This window comes from Colletes gigas, unplaced genomic scaffold, assembly GCF_013123115.1.
Source record: "Colletes gigas isolate AHSC1104 unplaced genomic scaffold, ASM1312311v1 Colletes_gigas_Sc00012, whole genome shotgun sequence".
Lineage (NCBI taxonomy): Eukaryota > Metazoa > Arthropoda > Insecta > Hymenoptera > Colletidae > Colletes > Colletes gigas.
The window spans coordinates 5,529,949-5,550,359 of NW_025106641.1; the positions used below are offsets into that span (position 1 = coordinate 5,529,949).

Here is a 20,411-nt window from a genome sequence, read left to right on the forward strand (position 1 = left end):
CTATATTTCACTTGTCCAGTCACGATGAATATTCTACCGGATTGATCGAAAACGAAGTAAGCTGCGAAGCGTGTAATTCCTCTTTCTAACGCTAATGAACTGCAACAGCGTGAACGATGGAATCTCAAAATTTAGTGGAATTCCACGAGTTTTATTTAGAATCTTATCCTGCTTATTAATCTAGCTTGTCCGACAAGTGTCAAGTTGAGTTACATTTGCCCTGACAATGACGTATAATCAGCTTGTCCGACCAGTGGCTTATTCCGCACCTATAGACAGTGGTAAATGCTATTCCCTTTGTGCGACTGCTCGCGTTCTACTCGTCCGGCCAAACGCAGGTCGGATCTCTCGCGTCGTTAGAACAACACTCTTTTTTTTAACGCGGACGTTCTTTGATCGCTCAAGTGACGTAATAAGTAATACGATAATAATTTCAAAGGACCGCTTTGAAGCTTTCCCGTTGAACAAATAGAGTGCTTTTTTTGCGCGACTCGTGACCACGGTTCAAAGACACTCGAGAGCAAATATTTCACCGAGGCTAACATTTATCGTTCTCGTCGAAGAACGGTGGCTTAAGGGGTCCACGTGTTTGGCGACCAAATGAGAAATTAATATACTCGCGATCGCGCCGAGTCTATAATCTACCGTCGACACGGCCGACAGAGTGAAAAAGTTATCAGAAACTGGGTCACCGTATCGTGCAAAACGACGAGACTCTTAGACCGAAAGCAGTTGGCACGTCGAATAAATACTGAAATTATTAACGTCGCTTGGCACTCCTCCTGCGGTGGATACAAGCGGAACGGTTTAAGATTCTTTATCCCGTCGCTCGTGCATACAACTGTCTAAAATACGTCCTTAAAACGTACCTCGCGGTATGAAAAATATATTTCGTTTCGTGTATTACGCGAAACGTCACGACTTAATAAAACTGATATATCCTGGCGTGTGTCAGAGATCTACGGAGACACTCGGTGCCAATTTCGACGAAGCTTGAAAATAATTCAGACATCGGGACAGAATTCTCCGAATTTTCCAAGCTATTTATCGAACGTCGACCATCGTTTCGAAACTGCATAAAACTCGAATGCATCGCATTTTGTTCGCCGTTCATCGTCCAGTGTCCGATCCCGTGGATTCTTCCGCCATTTGCCAAGGGGATCCCAGACGCTTTTGCGTCTCTCTGCTCGAAAAATTCCATTTCCTCGCGGTGTTCGATCATAGGCGGGCGCAGGATCAAAGAACCGTCGCTCTTTGCGTGTATAAATCGCGAAACTGGCGTGCGCGTGCACATTGTCTCGAATAAATGCGACCAGACGGTTTCCCCCCGTTCATCGAGCCGTCGCATATACTGGCGAAATTGTCGATACGGTGAACGGAGAATTTTGAGATCGCGCGTAAACGGGACTCGACGTCGCAAAGAAGAGTCAACGGAGGGAGGAGAGGTTGTCGGGATGGCGGGACGAACGATTTTCTGAATAACTCGATTCGCCGTACGGACGAAGTCTGCGACCTGGCACCGATGATGTATCGCTTTATAACAAAGAGAATTTATCAATGTCAATTTGTCGCGCTGGTAGCTACACGACCCCCGCCCACGCTGCAAACGTGGCGGGAGCTCCGGAGAGCGGAAAGAATAGAAGAAAACTGGGCAACGAACAACAAAACGACGCAAAGACGTTTAATTATCACCGGCGTGACGTTATCGTTCAATTATATGGAGACATAATGGAGCGATTATGGAGGATTAATTACGAAATTCCGTCGTCTGTTTCGAACGTTGTACTATTGCATTCTTTGCTCGCGATGCATGAAATCTCATTCCTAACGGAGCATAAAATAATTAGAGGGCAATGTGCAGGGCATTGTCGTTCGATGGCGGAGAATTATTTATTTAAATTGTGAGAATATTCCTTTCTCGGATAATTTTTCAAAAAATGCGTATAGAAGCGGACATATGGATCGACGAGGTTTTGATTGAGTTATTGCATTATCGTACTCTATTCGGATCAACGCTCCTCGAGACATGTAGGGCATGAAAATACCGGAGAATAACGAGGGGAAAGAAAAATCGATGTTCGAGGCTTAATAACGCGAATATATCCACCGCAGAAAACAACAACAACACGAGATGCGACTATAAATATAGCGATATGTGGGATCGATATATGGGTTCAAATTTCGGTAGCTCGTGATTCTAAAAACTTATATGGTCTTCTCCTAGTTAGCTACTAAAATTTTCATTCAACGGGTCTGGCTAATTCATTCTATTAAAACGGACCGTGTTTGCGTGCTATTCCATTCTACTTGACTCCGCGCCTAATGTTCCAGTCTGCCAACCTGACAAATCATCCCTCCCCAGGTGTCCGATTAGATACTGCCCTATTCCCCTTGTCCGTCCACGCACCTTCCCTAACGTTCCTAATTTCACGCAGTCATTCATCAAAACCCGCAGTCCAATCTGTTGCAACGGAGCTCCTTTATCAGCGTTACTGTTAATCATTCAGCGTCGAGCGACTCCCTATCGTCCATTTTTCTCCTTGAACACGACACTGATACCGCGCGTACGAACAATCTTGCAGTCAGCCCGCTGGACGTCAAGATAATCGGGGCGAACAAGCCGCTGTCGGCGGGCAAGAGGTACGAGCTGGAGTGCACGACATCCGGTTCCAGGCCGACGGCCACGGTGACCTGGTGGAGGAACGAGCAACGTTTGGAGGAGTCCAAGCAGACCGTAAGTACACCCAGAAACAGTAAAGCGCGAGAATCCGTCCGACTATTCCCAAACGAAACGTAAATCTAAAGGTGTTCCCTTAAATCAGTGAATTATCGTGGCTTTTCCCAGAGACGCTCGTTAGAGATGGACAGTTGGAAGCTTGGAAGATTTATTCTTTTCCGTTTACTCCGTTCGGTGGTCGCATAACGGTGCATAATTTGTAACACAGCCTCGAAGGTACCGTAAAATAGATGATTGGGTGCGTAACCGCGACCAAAGAGCGACGCGTGGTGTATTCCGCGCGATAGCATGCGAGGATATCGTTATCGCGACCCGTGGCTCGCGGCTTAAGCCACGCTGAAAGCGCCATTAGACGGCGAATAATTTAAATCAAAGTAAGCCAGTGACGTGATAACGCTCTGCTCCTACCGAGTGTATGCTCTCGTTACTCGAGCGTAATTAAGGCAAATTGCTGCGTAGCCACACGACGATAGCGATTAATCAGTAGGCGACGAATGTCCTTCCGGCGGAAAAACGACGCCCGAATCGACGGGATTCGCCGGGGATTTAAACGCCAGTTAGACCAGCGTCCGAGCTGCGTCGTCTTCGTTCGAAATTTTAACTTCCACAGACCTGGAGTCGGTCTATCGTGAAACGTACCGAATTGGTTGGATTAATTGAACGAGAATTAATAAATAAGTTGTCATTTCTTGTAGTTTCGACAGTATTCGAAGTGGGGGATGAATAAAATTGTTGTACTTTCCAATTAGTTCTGAACAAATAATGATTCAAATAAGTGAGACACTGGACTAAATGAATGTCTGACTATGCGCTGACTTATTCTACTTACTCGACGATAGTTGCACTTTCTCTTTGTGTCCGACCATCGATAGTTCTGTACTACTTGCTAGTTAAATTTCGATCCATACTACTTCATTCGAGCTACACGTTATTTCAATACAAGTTTGCTAACTTAATTAAGAGAATTAAAAGAAGATCGTGTTTCAGTACCGAAAACAGTAAACTTCGTCATCCGGGAACACGAGATGCGTCGATTTGCATGCAATACACGATAGAGCAATGGATATTCGAAACTCTGATACGAGTAATATTGTTTTAAAAGATTGGAAATGTTTGTCAATGAAAACAGGGAGTACTCGTCGAGCACGACACGCGTTCTAAGCGTGTTGGCGCAAAGACGGCCCCCGGAAGGAACGGAACTTTCGAAACTGCAAGATTACAGGAAGAAGAAGAAGAACAAGAAGAAGCACGATCCTGTTTCCTCCGACGTTCTATAGATTATAGTTCCCGGCCGTATTTCTTCTTGCGCCTTCATCCTCTTTTGTTTAACTTTCTTATATAAGCGGCGGGGCAAAGTCTCACGGAAGGAGAAGTATCGACTTTGGAACAATATTTTCTCTGTTTCCTCGCCCGGCAATCTTCTTCCCCCCTCCCGCCCCTTCGCGTTGCTTTTTTGCCTCTCGACGATCCCCGCGTCGCAAATATTTATACCTCGATTAAACAATACGCGGAAGCGAAAGAAAATTTCACCGGAAAGAATTATAATTTTTAATTCGCCGGCCTCCCACGCGAACGGTAAACGGCGAACGATGAATTTAACATTTTGTTTACGCCGCGAGAGTGGATGGAAACGCCGCGTAATTCAAACATCAAACGAGGGGTAAATAAAAAGTGGAACGTCGTCTGGTCTTAATAAAAACACGGCAATTTCGCCGGGGACGCCCGTTGAAACTCGACCTTCGATATAACCGCGGCTAACGATAACATATTGCTGTATTATCGTCGGGAATGATAATGGCGGAGTACGGCGAGAAAGTTTCGCAGTTTCGCTCGACGATAAATCGCGAGATACTCTTCCTCGTCTACGTCTTCGTCTCCGGTGGATCGTTTCGCGGACAATAGCGTAGAAATAATTGAATGCGCGGCAGCGTTCGTCAAAGACGTTGTTTTTGCCCCGCTGCTTATCATTTTAAAGAAACGCGGGGGAAAAGAAACCCATTTTACCGGGTAACTATTGTCGCTCGACTGTAATAACTATCGCGAAACAATGTAGAACAAATCGCGGCTCCGGTGAGCAGAAACTTCTCAAAAGCTCGTTAGTAATACAAAAAGCGCGATCCTCGAAAGCTGTGTTTTTACTCGACGGCAAATAACCCGTTTGTGCGTTCGCAAGAATATTCTATTATTAACGTCAAGAACCTCGACCCCGGAAGTAATTAGTGTAAAGAGATAAACAAGAAACGCAAAGACACCGTGAAAGGAATGGCTGATTGCAATTAAAATAATACATTTTTCGCGATATCGTTCCTTCCGTTGCAAAATTAAACGGGGAAAGGCTTTCGGCTAAATTTAATTTACACGGAAAGCGATGCAATTTGTCCACTTCCGGGAATCTGGCGTTCGGTTCGCTTTATTTCGAATTACTCACCACCGGATTAAACTGGAGCGATACAACTTATCGGCGAGCGTCTTTGGAGGATCTCGAGGCGATCCCATACGAATAAGTTTTCTTATCCTTGGTTGTCCTTAATCTCGCATGGCCCATAAAGGATTTCTGAAAGAGTCGTTATAGATTGAGTCGTACGACAAAGAGGAGTTCGTTCGTTTCGCGAGTAAAAAGAGTATATTAGAAAATACCGATTGTCGGGTATTTCTTGACGCAGCGTGTTCATGTGCTCGCGAAAACAACCCCCGGTATCGCCTGGCAATTTGGGACGAATATTACGGAGGTTCGATATCACGGTACCAGACGCGCGACGTGGAAAATAAAAGGAAAAGAAACACGGAGAACGGAAGGCGAAGTTATCATAATGTTGTTACAGACTTCCAGCGATGGGAACACGACCACCAGTACCTTGTCTTTCGTGGCGACTAAGGCAGATGCTGGTAGACACTTGTCGTGTCGGGCTGTAAATCCAATCATGGATACCGAGCCGATAAAGGACGGCTGGACGCTCGAGATACACTGTAAGCGTATTAAAGACACGGCTGGGAGAACGTTACCCGCGTTGGTCGATCCGTTACGATTATCACGCCAGGCTACGACTTATTGACGTTTTCAATTTACAGACACGCCGGAAACCAGGATACAGCTGGGTACGTCCCTGAATCCTAACGCGATACGCGAAGGCACCGACGTTTACTTCGACTGTCTGATCCACGCCGAGCCGCCTGTATACAAGGTGGAATGGCGACACTTGGTAAATATATCGTAATTTTATACTACACGCGCGGGGAAAATCCCTGCCGACGAATCGGATAACTAAATTTATAGATCGACGGACGAACTCGGAATTGAAATCCAATACGGTGGATCGATTCCTTCCTGCGTTCTTCGGGGATCGAAAATCCCACCTGTTTCCTATTTATTCGAGAATTTTAATATCAACATCGAATGTACGAATCGCTGGATTTCGATGGAAAATTATTTTCTTCCAAGATGACAAAAATGAAACACCTGTGAGGCTCGAGGAAGAAGACCTGTCGGGTTAAAATCTGTGGTGTTTCATTCTAATTGCAAAAAATTGCGAATGACTTTCAGAGTCGATTTTCGAAACAGCGTTGCAGAATCCTCGTGTTTCTTCCTTTGTTTTCGTTATGTAGAACGCGTTCAAATTCTACGTCTCCGGTTTATATGCATACAAATGGTCGTAAATTTGATTGTATCTCCCCTCTGAAAAGTTTGGCTGGCTCAGCATGAAACTGAGATTAATCTTCCATCTTTGCTGCCTCATCTACAAGACCTTTAACACTGGTTTCTTCTACCTCCTTTGCCAATCCTCCGCGCCGTTCCTCTAATTCTCATCCCACCCGTTCACGGTGATTTATTTCTACTCCTCTTCGCCATACTTCTTAATTCCGGACCTCGTTTGACTAGGTACCTTCTCATTATTGCACCTATTCCTCGAAATTCGTGACCTCTCAACCTACTCTGCATTCGAATGCATTAGTTTCTTTTGTCTGCCTTGCGTTCAATTGACTTGCCAGTTGAAATATATAATATAAAATGCAACGGTTCGTGGACGAAATTTCAAAGCTTGTTCCATCAGGACCGTAAACGTTAACAAAGGAAACTCAACAAAAATTTTTCTCATTCGCGTTGGACCGCCGTGATAGCGCGGAGAAGTATGTCCTTTCATCCCAAGGCCAATTTAAAGAAAGCCTGTTTCCCAAGGATCAAAAAGTTTCGAAAATGGCCCGTTTCCAAGGTGTACCAGGATCCCAAAGAAGTTCGCCGGTTGCAAGGCCGCGCGTCGTGTTTGCGCGCGTAACCCGCCAGTCTATTAGTATAAAAAGGGAAACAAACTTCGGGCGAACAAGGTATTCAAAGTTTCGTAATAAGTTCGATCGCGTAGGTGAGGTCTCTTTATCTTGCTGCAACATCGAACAGACCGGAACGGCGTGCACACGCGTGCATATTTCCCATGGGCCGCGGAATGCGGCGGCAACGTTTTCCGCTGTATAAACGAAATTGCGATCGAACGAGAGGAAGAACCTGTTTCGAGGAAATAAGGATCTCTCGATTCGAACCGATAGCGATTACGTGGACTGTGAAGTGTGAAAGATTAGAATATACTTAAAGAGAAAATCCTCCGAAGTAAATCATTACCCGTTGTTCCGCTATGGAAACGGTTTCAGGTGGGAAAATTGACGAGAGGAGGAAACTTTAGTATAAATTATAAACGAGACTCGCGCGAAACGAAGACGAAAAACATTTTACCGTTTCGTACAAGTTTTACCAGCTTGGTAAAGTTTGCGTATAACTTCTAATTCAACGTACTAAAGCCGCCCGTAAATCGGCCTTTGTTTCAGGGCAAAGCGCTTCATCACAACATCACACAGGGTATCATAATCAGCAATCAGAGCCTGGTGCTGCAAGGCGTCGACCGTAAAAGCGCAGGCAATTACACTTGCGTCGGATACAACGCGGAAGGAGACGGCGAGAGTTCGCCGTTTTACTTGAACGTAATGTGTACGTGTCGCTGCTCTGAATAAATAATCAGCCTCTTTGCTCAACAGTCTCGGGCGCTTTCCGAGCGAGCAATTTCCTGCGTACGGGCGCAGATTCTTCCCAGGACACGTTCAAATGGGGACAATTAACCGTTCTGTTTTTATTAGGAACGCGTCGCGTAATCCTATCGCGCTGAACGGTCGCAAAATTTCGGTAATTCGAAAAATAAATCGTCCCGTCGAAAACCGTTCGCCGTCCATCTTTCGCGTTCAACGTTATAAATAAAACGTTCCCGCCTGTAATAACCGCCTGCGTCGTCGTTTTATCGCGTTTTACATCATTCGTAAATAATTTTCGTCGAAATTTATTAATTTCCGCGTGAAAAGTTCGCCCGTTGCAAAACACGCGAAATCGTTCGGTTCAAAACAAAAGGGGGACGAAATTTAATAAAATGGAAATTTAATATGAAATTGTCAGCGTGCTAAAATTGTTGCGCTCGACGTTCGTTTGCCGTCGCCGCTCGAAAAATTGATGGAAAGATCTACGAAATTTGTTTTCTACGTTCCTGCGTAGACACGGGTGTTCACTTGATATTTACTATTGAAGATTTCAAAGCACGTTTAAAGGAAAAAATCATTTTTCATATTGTTTACCGGAAATACACTCTTTTTTTTCTGCGTTATCATTACACGGATATATTTGTTCGTTTTCTCTGATTATTATATTAAAGTTACCAAAATGAGAAGCGAGCGGGCGCATAAAACGCGAAAATGGCGTCGCGTCTATGCGGTAAGCGCGGTCTGTCGCAAAGGCTGAACGTTATTCGCGGCACGATCGCGCGAAATAAAGTCGAACGATTTCGATCGTGATTCCAGTCGCGCCCACCTGCAAGCCGAATCAGACGAAGGTCCACGGGGTGGCGAAACAAGAGAAGGCAAACATATCCTGCCAAGTGGACGCGAACCCGCCGGAGGTGCAGTTCCGCTGGACCTTCAACAATTCCGCCGAGAGTATCGACGTGGCGGGCAGTCATATCGCCCGGGCCGGCACGTCCTCTATCGTCTCATACACGCCCATGACCGAATTGGATTACGGCACGTTGCTCTGCTGGGCGAGCAATCGAATTGGACATCAACAAGTGCCCTGCGTCTATCACATCATAGCGGCCGGTGAGGTATCTTTATGTGATGATTCGATCATGGAAATCACCGTCAACCGTGAAACGTACCGTTCAGACGGTGCAAACGATATTTCATTGATTCGATCCGTAATCGACGGCCTACAACATTACCCCGCGCGACCAACACCCAATTCGCCCACTTTACCATTAAAAAAAAAATTAACGAAATTTGCTCGTAACCCAATTGTTGGCTGTGTCTATTCGCACGTCATCGAGTAATTTTTACATTCACGAGGTATTCGTAAAAACGAAATTAAGTAGTATACGTTTGAAAAATTATTTGAAATTAAATCATACGTCCAGGGGGTTATTATAATTACTTTACGTTAGAATCTATGATTTGATTAAGTAATTTCAAACAGGAGAAGACTCGCTGAACAGTTCTATTCTACTTGCCCCGACAATTGTCAGTTTTATCTACTGGTCCGACCAGCGGCGACCCACATTCTACTTATCTGACCGCAGAGAGACCCGTTTTCTACCGGTCCGCTGAAAGAGTTATCTTTCTCTACTTTCGTCCGACCAGTTGCACTTCTGTTCTACTTCCCGGAGAAAGGACACTCACGATCCCTTAATCTGATCATCGACGAGCCATACTTTACCGGTCTAGCCTGGGGATCAACCCGTACCTCAACTGTTTTAAGCAGGGATCCTCAACACTGCAATCATATATACTTTACAGTAATGGAACAGTAGATCCGTATACTACTCATTTGATCTTGGGTGTTCCACCTATCCAAATAGTCTGCACAAAGACCTGCTTTGCTAAAGAGGGAAGATCTATTTCGTTTGTTTGGCCAGAGCCGCGATTCTGTATTGCTGGTCTGATCAAAGACGACCTATATTCCCCTTGTCTTCCCGGAAACGGTCCTGCTTCGTACTTGTCCGCACGGTGACGATTTCTGTTCCAATCGACTGCCTGTGTAGCATTCTATTTACCTGGCGGTGGCCAGAAACGCTCTTGCGGTTCGATACTGCCCCATTTTTCGTACGAACGACTTATTTCACAGGCTTCGCTCGAATCGTCGGGATCGAAACGGAATGATAAAGTTTTTAAATTTCCACGCGGACGGCGAGGCGTCTCCTCGAGAGATACCGACAGCCGCGATCGGACGTACGAAACGTTTCACGGTCGGGCGTAATTGCAAAAAAATTCCGGCAGCACGTTAATCCGGAGTTGTTCGCGCTATGCTGACTTTTCAAAAGCGACGGTCCCGCCGTGCGCAATAGCGGAGCCCGGGGATTAAAACGGAAGTTCGTTACGCGGGTGTGTGTAACCGTGCTCTTTTTTGGGACGCGCATTCCCGGTGATCTATCGAGGCGATCCAATTGTTGCAGCCGCAAAAAGTATCGCTACGGAACCGACCACCAACATTCGAGAACGCTGAATTTTCGTTAGCCATTCTTGATTATTTAATAATCGAGTTGGACGGTCCGCGAGCACCACGCAATTTACGTGGAATTCTAAATAATCCCTCCAAAAGTTTCGCGTGTTTTATGCTTACGAAAATCAAAGGGAAACTTAACTATTTCGCGAGAGAAAGAGAGCTCGACCAAAGGAAAAGCCTTTCAGGATTTCGAGGTATCGAAAAGCTCAACACGCATTGCAGCAAATGTCCATTCAGGTTGTTTTGATTTCGAGCAACTACTTCGACGGTGAAATTAGCAATTCCGTTTCTTTCCGCTTTTATTAATTGCTCCTCGCCAACGACAGAACAACGTTCGGTCGAGAATCTGGAACTAGCCGGAAAGTAACGACGTCAACTGCACAGGCGGCTACGGTAAAAATTGAACGCACTTCCCGGTGATTTCGTTATCGCGAACGATACTATTACTCGTGAATTTTAAAACACGCTGAAAACGAAGAAGGATAGTAGACACTATGGGTAAATAAGTTTAAAAAAGAAGCAGTGTCTGCTTCTTATTTGCGCCTCGATAAAACGGAAAGGCCCCCTCTAATTGCAATTCAAGCGAACAAAACTTAAATTGCTACAGTCTTTGGTAAACTAATAATTCAAATGAAATTACTCTTTATCGTGCAGCCGATAAACGAACCGGTCTCTTTTATTTTCAATTACTCTCCGTTAAAAAAGACTCCACTGTACCGTTGCTACGCTCCACTTACCGATATTAAGCATTTTTAACGTACCAGCAGTTTCATCGTATTAAAGCAACTAAACCGAACCGTACGCCTTTTATCTTCCCGCCGTTATTAACTTTTAAACGTCCTGTCTATTGTTTTCGCAGTTCTATCTTTATCGCCGTGAAACAGGTCGGACGAATAAATACGACGGCAAATATTTAGCGAATTTCGGAGTAAATTATAAGCGACAGGAGCAACGGAAACGCAGATCGATACCCGCTGCCCGTGCGCGTCCAAGTTTTGTTGAATTTGCCACTGCCTTATCGATAGCCTTCCAACGGCCATAAATTGCACGGGATGTGTCATGAATTGCCCTCGACTTTTCGCGTTTCGACATCTTTAAAGCGATATGGACGTGCGTCCCATTAAAGTTCAAACTACTCGGACGCCCTGTCGGAAGTGAAACATTCCCAGCGTTATGAAAACTATTCTCGACTTACCGCCGGAACCCGGACTATCGAAGAAATCTCAAACTTCCACCGTGCGTTCTCTGGCCGAATAAAATTCCGCGATCGTGATCCTCCTTCGTTTCGGGGACGTTGTACCATTGTGGTTGGGCAAGATACCTGAAACAAAATAAATTAGAAAAGTGTTATTTCACTGTTTACCAAGATTTTGTATAAAAGTTCGACAAAAGAAAGATTGCAGCTCCCCGGTTCCTATCGCTGAACTGTTCCCTAATAATTGTCGGAATACGTCGAACGATCGTGTATTATTCATGACCGACACCCCAAAGATTTCCCGTGGAACCATTGTCGCGAGTAAATCGGCCAGCCCCGACGACTAACGAAACGAAAGTCGAAATCGAAGATAAGTCGGGCAGCGCCGTCGCGATCGTTCCCGCGTATTGTCGTCGCGACGCGGCTCGCATACGAACGAACCCCGGCGATAACGGACGTTACACGAGATGCATTTTAAGCGGTGGCGTTCACCGATGCACCGCCAGGTCGACCGGACATGGTTCACAACTGCACCACCTCGAACACGTCGACGAACTCGTTCTCCGTGCGGTGCTCGGAGGGTTTCAACGGCGGGCTGCCGCAGTCGTTCCTGCTGGAAGTGAGAGAGAGTAACAGCCAGGAACTGAGGGCCAACGTCACGTCTCTGGTGCCAAGGTTCAGCGTCACTCACCTGGAGGCTGGTGCACTCTACCAGGCCTCCGTCTACGCCTACAACGACAAAGGGCGCAGCGAGGCGATGGTCGTACAGGCTGGTACGCACAGGCTGCCCGAGAAACAACTAACGTCCGAATCAGGTGAGAGCAAATCGATAATCTACGCGCCCCTAAAAGCTACTGAAATTACGGACTGTACGAGAGGTTTGGGCAAACTTCGTCCATTGAAAGGGAACCAGAGATTTCTGTTCTCGTGTGACCAATTCTAGATGTATTCTACTTGCATCGCGAGTCTAAATTATTTTTCTTCTCTGACCTTGTTACAATAATATTCTTACGTAAAATTTAGAAACATTGCAGACTATACCAGAGGTTTGCACAAACATTGTCCATTGAAATAAAAGAAGAGATTTATGTGCTCGTCCGACCAATTACAGGTGCATTCTACTTGCACGACGAGTCTAACCTAGTCCTATTCTCCTAGTCTGACCAGAGCCCATATTTCACTTGGCTAACTGTAGGACTTCCTGGTGGCCTCATCCGTTTAGAATACGTTTCCTATTTTCTCTGTACCTACGTAAAGGGTATTATTCTATAGAACCAGGAACAATCCTACTGGCCGATCTACGTTTCATTTGTCTAACAATGCGATATTGTAAACGCATTTTCCAATTTTCTCTAGAATAACTAGTATGAACCTAATTTCCTTGCCTGATCTTGCGACTATATTTTACTCCGGCTAACCGGGGGCTATCCGGTACCCCTCTCGTCTGTTTAAAAGGTCGTAGATACTCCTACGTTGTCTGGCGGTGACAGTCTTATTCTACTTGCGAGGCCACCAACTGTCCTATTCTCTCTGCCTAATAGGTGACGACCTATATTTCATTCGCATCGAGTGCAAACGATCCGTTAAATGGAGCTTCTGGCCAAATTAAGCGCTTACAATACGCGATAAATAATAGAAAATAAAACGAACGCGAGCAACACATTTGTATCGTTTTATTAAAACTGACAAATAAACGTATTTATTGCGCGAGAGAAGCGAATTCAAAAAATATCCATACATTTTTCCAATAATATAACAACGTTGCGATTGAAACCTGAAGAGGTGAAAATAATATCAAAAACATATACTTTTACAGTTTTTAAACCCCGATAAGAAAACACTGATTTTAGAGGATACATTTTACTATTGTATCCACAACTACCAGAAGTAAAGTTATTCTCCTTATCCGACTAACAGCTATCTGTATTTCTCTCGTTCTAGCTCGAGATCCATGCTGTGTCTGTTTAGAGAAATGTACTGTACTTGTCTGCACGACGCTTGCCTTATTCTACCCGTGCGACCAGGTAGATCGCTGTTCTCCTTGTATGGCCAACGACGATCTATATTTCACTTGTCCAACTAGAGACTATCCGGTACTCCCCTAGTATGTTTGGAGAGTTGTACATTTTACTAGCCCTGTCTGTACGGCGACAGTCTTGTTCTACTTGGGCTACAAGTGTCAGTCCTGTTCCCATTGTCTACTCTGTGTCGACCCTCGCTCTACTTATTCCCTCTGTAATCATCGCGTATTCAAACTGTCTAATGAAAGAGTTATCCTTTTCTACCTTCTTCCAACCAGTGTATTTCTATTCCGTACGTTAGAATCTTTCTTTAAACGTCACTGTTCTCCAGGGTTACAGAAAACAGTATCTTTCGTCATTATTTTATTTACAACCCAACAAGTATATTCTAAGGTTTCTGAAATAACTATCTTTCGCTTCGTTTCGTTCAATTACAAGCTACCTCGCATCCGTGACGGATATTTTCTTCCATTCGTCCAACATCGATCGCGGTGGTCCATTTATAAAATTAAACGGAATATTGTGCGAGAATTTTCATCGTGCGTTCGGTGTAACGGCCTTATTGTGCTGCATAAATTTATTGCGTTGACGATAACCCAGAATATAACCACCGCGTAAACCGAAGACAATGAAACGGTAATGAGCGAGTACAGTAAAAACCGCGATGTAGATTAAAATGCGGGAAATCGGAATAAATAAAGTACAAACACGGAAGCTGCGGAATTCTTTGTTGAAAACACGGTAAATTAAAACTCCGTGGTTTACGATCGCTCTGTTCTGAAATCATTCTAAAGAATGCAACAACAATTTCAGTCTTTCTGAAACGTTATAAATATTGTACAGATACCTATTGTCTTAATAACTCTCGTAACTCCGAAGGGTAGAGATCTTTCCCTTATTATTATATTTATAATCTACCATCAACGAAACAAGAAGCAAGTATAGTTCCGATCGCGTGACACACCTGTGCAAGTGGCAATAAATATTATCTGTTCATAATTACGCGAGTACCGTTCCCTCGTTCTTTCCTGAAACATATATATCCCAATTATCTTCACGCGACCGTTTAACTCTTCGTTATAAAATTACTTCCGATATCTGCTGGAAAATAACATGAAAATCGAATACCTTGGAAACCATTGTACGAATTTCCCTATTATTCTGGTTGCAGAATAAACGCTGGAGAATCTCTCGTCACGGTTACCAATTATAGGAAAAATAGCTTGGAATCTTAAATCAATAAGAAGCTTGGTTTTGTCATATTGATATTAATTGACTTAATTGGACGAGGATAATGTTCGCCAGGACTTGCCAAGTTTCTTATTTAATTTTCGAACGTTTATTTCAGAGAGGCCGCGATCGAACATCAGATTGATGCCGATGTTGAGCGTGATGATCGGCGTGGTGACCGCCCTGATCATCGTCGCGGTGATAGTGATGGTCGTGCTAAGAATTCAGCACACGCAGGTGGACGAGCAGAGCAAGTCGCAGATGGAGGACCACGGCAAACAAATGAAACCGATTCCCATACAGCGGGAGCTGAGGTTCCGCGAAGGTAGCAGTCTACTCTCGGATGAAAAGCATCCCGCCAGCCCGTTCAGAAAGCTCGAGAGCAGCGGTGACATAAGCGAAAACGACGAGAAGAACCCGGACATCATACCTCAGCAGATCACTGGTTCGTGTAATCCCTAATTCTTCGAACGTGACGCGCTTTCTCGATCGCGAACGTTTCGAACGAGTCGAACGTTTTCTCCGTTTTTTATTTTTTCTGTTTGTTTCTCGACCGTTTCAAGCAGGCGACGAACCGTCCGAGTACTTGAGGAAGCGACGCCTCGTCTCGACGATCGAGACATCGCCGTCGAGGAGCTTGCTGGAGCACTCGACGGTCACCTCCGTCAGCGGACACGGCAGTTGCGTCGGTTATTGCACCATCCGCAACGGCATGCCGCTGCACGAGTTCTCGAATTTGACAACGAAACATAAAAGCGTAAGTTCAATCGATTTAAATCCTGTTCCCATAACCCAAACGCTGTCTACTGATTTTCGAATATTGCTGGACTAAGATTGCAAAATGGAGTCGTCGTTAGTCGATGGAAATATTCATTTTCGATCACTTCTTGCATATCATTTGATTTTCGTATATTCGGAGGATCTGTTGTTTCTTGTGACGCGAACCAGTCGAAGCATGACTTCCGGAGTCAGTTACCGGACATTTCCCCGTACGTGATCTTCAGTTTCAGCCGATAGTGGGCGACGTCTACGAGACTGGTGTCTGCACTCTGCCGAGGCAACACTGGCCGAGCCAAAGTATGCAATCTATGTCGATGACGATGAGTCCACCGATGCTGTACAGCGGTTTGGGAGTCGTCAGCAGACCCTGTCCCAGCGGTAGCTTGCTGACGAAGGACGTGGAGGCGAGGATCCCCGGCCAGTGCTGCATCCAGTCGCAAAAGGACGGGAAGATGACCACACCGATCGTGATGGCCAAGAGGGAGAGCTCCGTGTGACACTTTTGTCGCACGCAGACGAGCGCTGTATAAAAGTATCGTTCGACGCACTTGTTCGCGTAATTTGTCGCGTGATCGGTGCTTTGGTACTCCTCACCGAAGTACCACCCAATAAAACGATCGATCGTTTCGAAGACGTTTCACTTTATGTTGTGCGAATGCGAGTGAATCGTGGGATTCCAAGAAATTCTTGTTACCCTTTTCGTTGGTTCCGGTTGGAACGTTGAGTATCGTGGAGTATTCGTGCGCAGTAGATCGTGGCGCAGGGGAGAAAATTAGTGGAGAGCGTGCAATGCATTTCTTATCGTGGAAATTCTTCATCGGAAGCGTGTAAATTGTAGTTAAGTTCCTTGTAAACTTCGAACATTCTATTCTTTGTTTAGACAGTCGATTACGATGTAGTTTCAGTATAGCGTGTCTCTGTCTTGGTTCATTTACACAAGACTGTTCGAACACTATGAATTACGAGTACGAGTGAAACAATGGTAACTCGAATATTTGAGTAGAAATATCTTTGTTCAAGTATTATCGAAACCAACAGACAAAATTAGAATAAGTTACCTTTTGTGACCAAATGTGAACAGAGTATCGTTGATAAAATATCACAAATGGAGGTAGAGTTTGAAAGAGATTTGTTGAAGAAGTTGATTTACGGTTCACGTCTACTCGAATACTACGAATATACAGGAAATATTTAATAACATTCGAACACTCAATTATTCGAATAGTTAAGTATTTTAATAGCGTTCAAGCAGTCGAATATTCGGATACGGATCGTCGAGCACTCCCCGATCGAAAGTAATTTTTCTCGATGGCAGTGCGACCGATCGAAAAAAAAAATGAATTGCACGCTTTTTGCTCGTTTTTTGGACAAAGAATCGTTATCTCGTTCGCGCCACGGTTGCATCGTTGGACAGCCTATACGTATATTCCTCGAACGTAGCTCGTGTTCGAAAAGTTTGACTCGCGTGCGTATCCAATCAACGCGAATCGAGAGCCCGTTTTGTTTCGAAACGAATTCACTTCCTTTATTTTCCAACCCCGCGGCGGCGTTCGCGTTTACGTTTCTCTGTTCGATCAAAGTGCCCTTTATACATTGAACGGACGATTCTACCATGTTTGTGAATGTAAGAACAAAAAAAGAGAGAAATTAAAGATAAAAACGAAGAACCTGTAGAAGCCGTGCGTTGTGAACCTGCGTGTGTACGGGAAATAAATTATTATTGATGCAACACTTATACATACATGTGCACGGGTGTTCGCGCGTGCTGTACATATACCTTGAATACGGATGATATTTTATACAAAATCGCTAGTATTAAACAGAGAGAAAGAGAGAGAGAAAGAGAGAGAGAGAGAGAGCGATAGAAAAAAAGGTTTATTCCCACTTTTACTATGGTACACTGTACAATTCGTCTAGTCGATGTAAGTATAAATAAATGAGCATTGTATATGCGAAAGTCGGTCGAGCAGCCCAGAATAACGTACACTGAAGAAGAGAAGGCCATTTACGAACGAGATCGTGATGCGGAGTAACAAAAAAAAAAAAAAAAAAAAGACAAAAAAGAAAAATATAGTCAATGGGAACAAGAATTTCGTCTGTGTGTGTGTGTGTGTGTATGTTGACGTGCATCGGGGTGGAGGGAACGAGGGGAAACGAGGACACAGAGACATATCGTACAGCTTGCCATCATCGAAAATCGAAATTAACAAAAGAGTAAAAGAAAAAAAAACGAAAAACAATACGAACGAACACAACGGAGTAAAAGTATTTAGATGAAATTAAGAAAAAGAAAAACAAAAAAAAATAAGTATGAACACACGAACACAAAAGAGATCCCCCATTACTTTCGTCAGTATGCAGTATTCTGGATTTTATTGTAAAATTAAGTATCTGTATAATGTATAAAGATTTAAAAGATTTCCTTCGAAGTAATCGACGAACGCGCGTTGTTTTAACGAAGACGAACGAGAGAAACCCTCGTCTTTGCGCTTAGGGACGACCGATTAAAGTTTCCCGCTCGCGGTTACGTAATCGCGACAGCTCTTCTATTGCTGTTTCGATGCTTAACGAAAGCCTCGAGTCGAGATTTCATTCGGAGATCGTTCGACGTTCGCCTGTTGCGCAACCTACGCCCGGAAAGTTCCAGACAAAAGCATCAAAGTTAATACCGATGTAAATCGATTCCTTCTACAAATACCTTAGCCACTCGATATTTCCTGCCTTCGGAGATCTTTCAAGCAGCTTTGAAAGGGACTAGCATGTTTATAACCGCAATAAAGTCTCCAGGCTTCAATGGTACTAACCCAGACCAAAGTGCATACATAATGAATGAATTGCAGGGGTAGCTGAACTTGAAGATTAAAACAGAACGTTTTTTTTTTTAGAATTCCTATAATATTAATGTTTCGAGAGACAAAATAGAAGTAATTTATACCTGAAAACAGCCCTTATGGAATAAACTCTTCTATAAATTTTCTATAATTTATATTTGCATGAAATAAGACTCTTTTTATTTAAAGCTACGGTAGAACCTCGATAATCCCAGAAAAACAATGGTGGAAAATACTTGCTAGTATAGAGGTAATCGATCCGATAAGAAGCCCCACTGACAAAATATACTTCCTGTATAGTTACTATTAATTATCAGTTATTTCCACATCCAACTTCGCAACAGTAATCCCCGCTTTCAAGTCACAACTTCTACCCCGGATTCATGTAAGAAAATCGCCATTGCTTGTGTTTCTTCAGCGACCAATAATTAGAGACCAAAATTGGATGGTCCTAATTTTGTCGCGTGAAAGCAACTTACTGTAATTGCTGAGCAACTATCTCTTCCATTTACCAACACGATACAACGAACAAGAGTTTTCAATTATCAAAGTTGTACTTATCGAGCTACCACCGTAGTTATTCTAAGAACGATAGTTAATATTCCAGGATTCGTTCGCGTTTATAATATACAGTTTGCACCGAATTCCATCTAAAACACCTTTTATTCGTCGCAGAACTTTCCGGCTCTAGGCTGCGCTACCGTATCCGAATGAATAATAGAAAGATGGATCGCGTGAGCATGGTCTACCCATCGTCGTTGAAATCTCGTGGAAGAGCGTGTACAGCTTTCCTAATTAAACTTTCTTGAAGCAGGATCGCCGGTTCTATCGACGAACGTATTTGTATTTCGCTTCGCTCTGTAAATGTCTCTACCTTTCCGTGCGCGATAAAGACGTCTGTGTGTTTAAAGAAGAAAGGAATGAAGAAACGGAAGACACGAGGAAAGACCCGGATACTTATTTGGCAGATATCATCCGATAACTTTAAGAAGATCCCTGAGTGAGAGGCCTGAGCTATGAGATTTCCTCTACTGTGCACAGCTCGTAAGTTGCCAACAAATCGAATCGACTGTACTGTAACTATATCTCGTGACGAGGATAAAGAAATATAGAGCGTGATCGTTGAAAATCTAAATCTCTGTGACAAAAAGATTATGTTGCTAGTAGCAAATAAGAAAAGAGGTGTCTGATCACCTCAGGGATCTTATTTAAGGGGTCGAATGATAACTGGACGCGCGACACGTTTGCAGTAAACCGGGCGAACAGTGGCTCGCTCTGGCGGGTTGGTCGTGTAATATATCGAAGAAGTTTAGTCGTTCTTTCGAGTCCTCTAGATGAATGTGTTCTTTCGATCGCTAGTCGTTAAGTTTTATCCACGGCGACGATACGTCTGACTGTATAATGTTTAAAAGATGCGTAAAGAGAAAAAATAAAATGCGTGAATCGTTATTTATTATTGCCATTGATGGAATTGATGTCGGTGCATAGCCAGTGTACTAAGAGGAACTTTAATAATCGTTAACGGAAACGCCTATATTTCTTCTTGTATTAGCGTTCGCGCCAATTGAGAGGACTATCCCGTGGTTGGATAGTCGCGGCAAGAAAATGAAAATGCGAAGGAAAGAGAAAACGGTTTCTACGATCCATTCATGCCCAGCAGCACAATAAATCTCGAACACAAACTGCCGAAACATCTTTTTGATAGTTTATTCGTACAATCTTCTCTGGCGCGCTCGACAACGTTGCGAAACGACACGGACGCGTTACCAGTGCCCAATGAAATTGATTTTCGTCGAACTTTTCGAGAAACGATCGCTGTTTCTAGCGTTGCCCGCTGCGGGACACGCGTTTTTTCGTATCACCACCGACGCTTCGACGATTCTCCCTCTCGAACGCGTCGCAGAACATGAATTCGTGGGGCGGCGGCCAAATGCTGTCTGCAAGTTAATCGCCATCCGTTACGAAAACCTTTCCACTGTGACTGCAAAGGTGTTCCTCGATCTTGCGCGAAGCTACTCTCGTAGTGCAGAACATTTTGGTCGGTCCGAGAAACGGTCTTTGCGGTCTTTGCGCGCTGAAACTGGCCGTGCTCTCGACA

General features: G+C 44.2%; 1 protein-coding gene across 1 annotated transcript in view; it reads left to right on the forward strand.

The window, feature by feature from the left end:
* The window catches only part of LOC122398942 (protein turtle-like), a 265,915-nt gene extending 249,936 nt beyond the window's left edge, over positions 1-15,979 (forward strand). Inside the window, exons 6-14 of the mRNA XM_043399212.1 lie at positions 2,583-2,734; positions 5,560-5,704; positions 5,807-5,937; positions 7,550-7,709; positions 8,564-8,857; positions 11,958-12,266; positions 14,821-15,147; positions 15,269-15,459; positions 15,707-15,979. Of these exons, the coding sequence (XP_043255147.1) occupies positions 2,583-2,734; positions 5,560-5,704; positions 5,807-5,937; positions 7,550-7,709; positions 8,564-8,857; positions 11,958-12,266; positions 14,821-15,147; positions 15,269-15,459; positions 15,707-15,979 (1,982 nt within the window). The remainder of the gene's footprint in view (positions 1-2,582; positions 2,735-5,559; positions 5,705-5,806; positions 5,938-7,549; positions 7,710-8,563; positions 8,858-11,957; positions 12,267-14,820; positions 15,148-15,268; positions 15,460-15,706) is intronic.
* Positions 15,980-20,411: the final 4,432 nt, after the last annotated feature.